Below are 3597 nucleotides of genomic sequence, written 5' to 3'. Positions count from 1 at the left end.
ATGAGACCAATTTGGAGGATCAGGTCTGAATGTTTCCAGTCAGGATCTGCATTAAAGAACTGTTTACCTGATGATGAAAACAGTTATCGAGAGCTTTGAGTTCATCTGCTCAGGTAACTCTGAACTCTCATATTTATTTCTTTTAAAATGTTTCTTCCATCAGGTTCCAGATGTCTGCAGAGAAACCGTCACCTTTAACTAAGAACCTGAAACCTTGAGGAGAGAGAAACTAAAGTAATTTAAATATCCAGATAAAGTTTTCAGTTTAGCCCACATAGATGAACAAAAACTCATCATTTTGATAACTTTTAATCTCTGCTGCTTTGAAGTCGATGCATCAAAATCCAGGGAGGAGTTCAAGGAAATCAGACATTTTCAAAACCTGAAAATTAACAGAAAATTAATATTGATCCAAAATGGTGGATTTCCTGTTTTTAGTGAAAATAGCAGGAAAACCTTTTGTTTGTTATGGTTGTTGGCCTGGATGAACTAGGGGGCGCTGTTGAGTCATTTTGACAAATTTATTTTTAAATCCACTGAAATATTAACAATTTCACAGAAATTAAAGTTTGCTTTACATTTAGTGGATTTATTAACATGTTTATGTCCCAAAAATATGATAAATTCAGCAGAAATAAAAATTAATGATAAAATTCCAGGTTCAGTCGGTTTCACTTCACCTTTGATGCTCTGAGATTTTCTAGTTTGGTTTTCTTGGCCTTTATTTTTATCAAACTCAGAGATGTTTCCATGTGAATCTAGAAAAATAAAGTTCTGAAATATTTTAAACCTTTTTTCTTTCTGCATCCACAGACTCAGTCAGGCTGGTTCAAGGGACCAACCGGTGCTCAGGCAGACTGGAGGTGAAGACCAACCAGTCGTGGTCCTCAGTGTGTGAAAAAGACTTTGACCTGCAGGATGCAAAGGTGGTCTGCAGGGAGATTGGCTGTGGGTCTCCTTCAGTCCACCAGGGGGCGCTCTATGGAGAAGCAGAGGCTCCAGTGGGGAGCAGAGAGTTCCTGTGTGAAGGCAGTGAGTCTGCTCTGCTGAACTGCAGCAGCAGGAAGAGTTCAGGTAGAAACAGCTGCTCACCTGGTCAAGCTGTTGGACTCACCTGTTCAGGTAGAGGAGGATCTGCAGACCTGCTGCTGTTCACTGCTTCACTTCCTTCATTAATGAACTCTCTGTCTCTGCTCAGATCAAGACATCAGGTTGGTGGGAGAGGCCAGCCGATGTGCTGGGAGACTGGAGATGAAACATGAAGAAGAGTGGAGACCAGTTAAAGTCTGCATTAAAGAAATGTTTACCTGATGATGTAAACAGTGATCAGAGCCATGAGTTCATCTGCTCAGGTAACTCTGAACTCTCATATTTATTTCTTTTAAAATGTTTCTTCCATCAGGTTCCAGATGTCTGCAGAGAAACCGTCACCTTTAACTAAGAACCTGAAACCTTGAGGAGAGAGAAACTAAAACTGGTTTAAATATTACTGACAGACTATAGATCTATCATAAAGGTGCTAGTAATCATGTATAAACATGTTAGTAACCATAGCAACCAGTCTGTGATGAGCTCCTGTCTCTTTCTCATGCATGCCATCTTGTTTTCCACCTCAGATTAGATCCAGTTGTCTCTGTGTTTCCTCTGCGTTCCCAGGTCTGCTGGTTGAGCCGCTCATCTTCCTCTCTTCCTCCACTGACGGGGTTTCCACAGGCAGAAAGCAGGGGTCTGAGCTCCTCATTGGATCAAATTTCAGCATCATGTGCTCCATCAGACCTCAGTATGAAGGCGGCTCCTTCCAGCTCATCTTCAGCACCTCTAACTACACTCAGAACCACACCCTGCCAGCTGTTAATCACTCCGCCCTCTTCCTGTTCTCTGCTGCTGGCCACGCCCACCAAGGAACCTACCGCTGCGTTTACCACGTCTACGTTTTCTCCTATAACTTCTCCTCTATGAGCCAGCCTCTCAACCTCACTGTCTCAGGTAAACTCATGGAGTCCATCAGGAAAAGTTCTGCTTCAGGTGAACCAGCAGCTGTCTGCCTCATTCATGAGGTCAGAGAGGAGGATTGATGATATTAATGTTCATGATCAGATCTACAGGCAGCATGAAAACAAGGGTCTATATGATTATTTTCTAACTGGACTCATCTGATGAAAGCTGATCCTGAATCTGTTTCATTCAGTTTCAGCCTATCTCACTGCTTTGATCATCAGACTGGTTGTCGTCCTGCTGGGTTTGCTGGGATCAGTCCTGGTCCTCTACTTTAAGGTACTGCATGTATCATGCATGATGTGTTCAGTTGGGAAAGTTCTTGCATTGAAGCTGAACCATCCTCTGTTTCCAGGCCAAGAGAAACCAGAAGTCTGGACCAGAAAACAACCATCATGATGAAGGATCCAGAGCTGAAGGCAGCTTAGAGGAGGAGACTGCAGTCTGAAGGAACCAGGAGAAAATGATCTTCATTTCACATCCACAGGAAGGAGCAGAGAGATGTTTCAGACTCCTGGAAATCTATCCGTCTATGTATCTATGATAAAATGTCTCTGTGCTCCTGCAGCAGGAAGGAAGTTCAACATTCAGAAATTTGTATCTGGACTAAACCTACTTAAGTAAAACTTATATAAGAAGGGAACACAAAACATTCAACAAACAAAATATAACAGAAAACCCACTTCATCAAAATCTGATCTTCATCAACCTTGCAAGGATAACATATGATAGAATATTTAGGGGTCAAAGGTCAGGTAGCCAATTCCACTCAGGCCTTGAACCCAGCTTGTGTCCTTGTCTTAGTTGGGTTATGAATTGTTATGACAAATGTAATATAGTTCATCCTGGCTTGTAATACTTTGTCTGCCTGTAGGTGGTGTATGTCTTCACTGCCATGATAACCCAATATTAGTTACAAATCTGAACCAGATAAGATCCATCTTGTGAAGTGCATGACAATGCATAGTGACCCAAGAGACCAACAAAAGAAAACATGTAGACACTCTTAACCAATGTGTTAGACAGAGATACATGAACAAAATGGCTTCTTCTGAGATGGAGAAGGAAAATTTATACGATGTACAAGAATGATTATATAAAGTTAACTATAGTCAACATGAAGAGTGTGTAAGCAAGCTTCACTGCCTGAAATTCATTATAATTAGTATTTCAACAGCTTTATTAGATAAAACTCTCTGTGAATATTTTCTTCAGCATACATGTATAACAAACATTTAGGCTACATGTCTGTTTATCTTGCAGATGGGATGGAAAATTTTATGGTTACAATGATTATGAGTAAATCAATTCATAATAGTCTTATGGTTCTTGTGTAAAGCATGTGCTCATGGGAAAGTCTTTTGAAGCTGTTTCTCTATTAGAAAGTTGTAAAATATTTTCTCCTTTGCATTCTTATGACATCCTTAAATGTTTACGTTGAAGAAAGTGTATATATTTTTATCAAACATTTACTATTTATTCTTCATAGTCTTTTATTATTTTACCATAAACATGAGTTGTTGTGTTTGAATTGCTTTACTTCTGTTTCAAATATATTTTAAGGAGGCCTGTGAAAGGAGAAATGGAGATGAGTATATTGCA

At 39.9% G+C, this 3597-nt stretch overlaps 1 protein-coding gene across 3 annotated transcripts; it reads left to right on the top strand.

Moving 5' to 3' along the window:
* The first annotated feature begins 1364 nt into the window (after window positions 1-1364).
* Window positions 1365-2841, top strand: LOC122827658. 3 transcript variants are annotated; one of them, XM_044110552.1, is made up of 3 exons: window positions 1367-2025; window positions 2189-2274; window positions 2351-2841. In XM_044110552.1, exons 1-3 carry the CDS (start codon window positions 1593-1595, stop codon window positions 2441-2443), a joined length of 612 nt encoding a protein of 203 aa, XP_043966487.1. In that variant the 5' UTR covers window positions 1367-1592; the 3' UTR covers window positions 2444-2841. The 3 variants fall into 3 exon arrangements, with proteins under 3 accessions (XP_043966489.1, XP_043966486.1, XP_043966487.1); XM_044110554.1 differs by having other exon boundaries at window positions 1365-1986; window positions 2189-2841; XM_044110551.1 differs by having other exon boundaries at window positions 1365-2025; window positions 2189-2841.
* The last annotated feature ends 756 nt before the right edge of the window (window positions 2842-3597 follow it).

This window comes from Gambusia affinis, unplaced genomic scaffold (genome assembly GCF_019740435.1).
Source record: "Gambusia affinis unplaced genomic scaffold, SWU_Gaff_1.0 Scaffold9, whole genome shotgun sequence".
NCBI lineage: Eukaryota > Metazoa > Chordata > Actinopteri > Cyprinodontiformes > Poeciliidae > Gambusia > Gambusia affinis.
The sequence above is the reverse complement of the archived record's forward strand: the minus strand, read 5'-3'. Positions and strand labels throughout refer to the sequence as shown.

Coding starts and splice junctions, on each gene's coding strand:
- LOC122827658 (XM_044110551.1), top strand. CDS start 1,593: ATGCCATCTTGTTTTCCACCTCAGATTAGATCCAGTTGTCTCTGTGTT. Junction 2,026..2,188: donor CAGGAAAAGTTCTGCTTCAG/GTGAACCAGCAG, acceptor TGTTTCATTCAG/TTTCAGCCTATCTCACTGCT.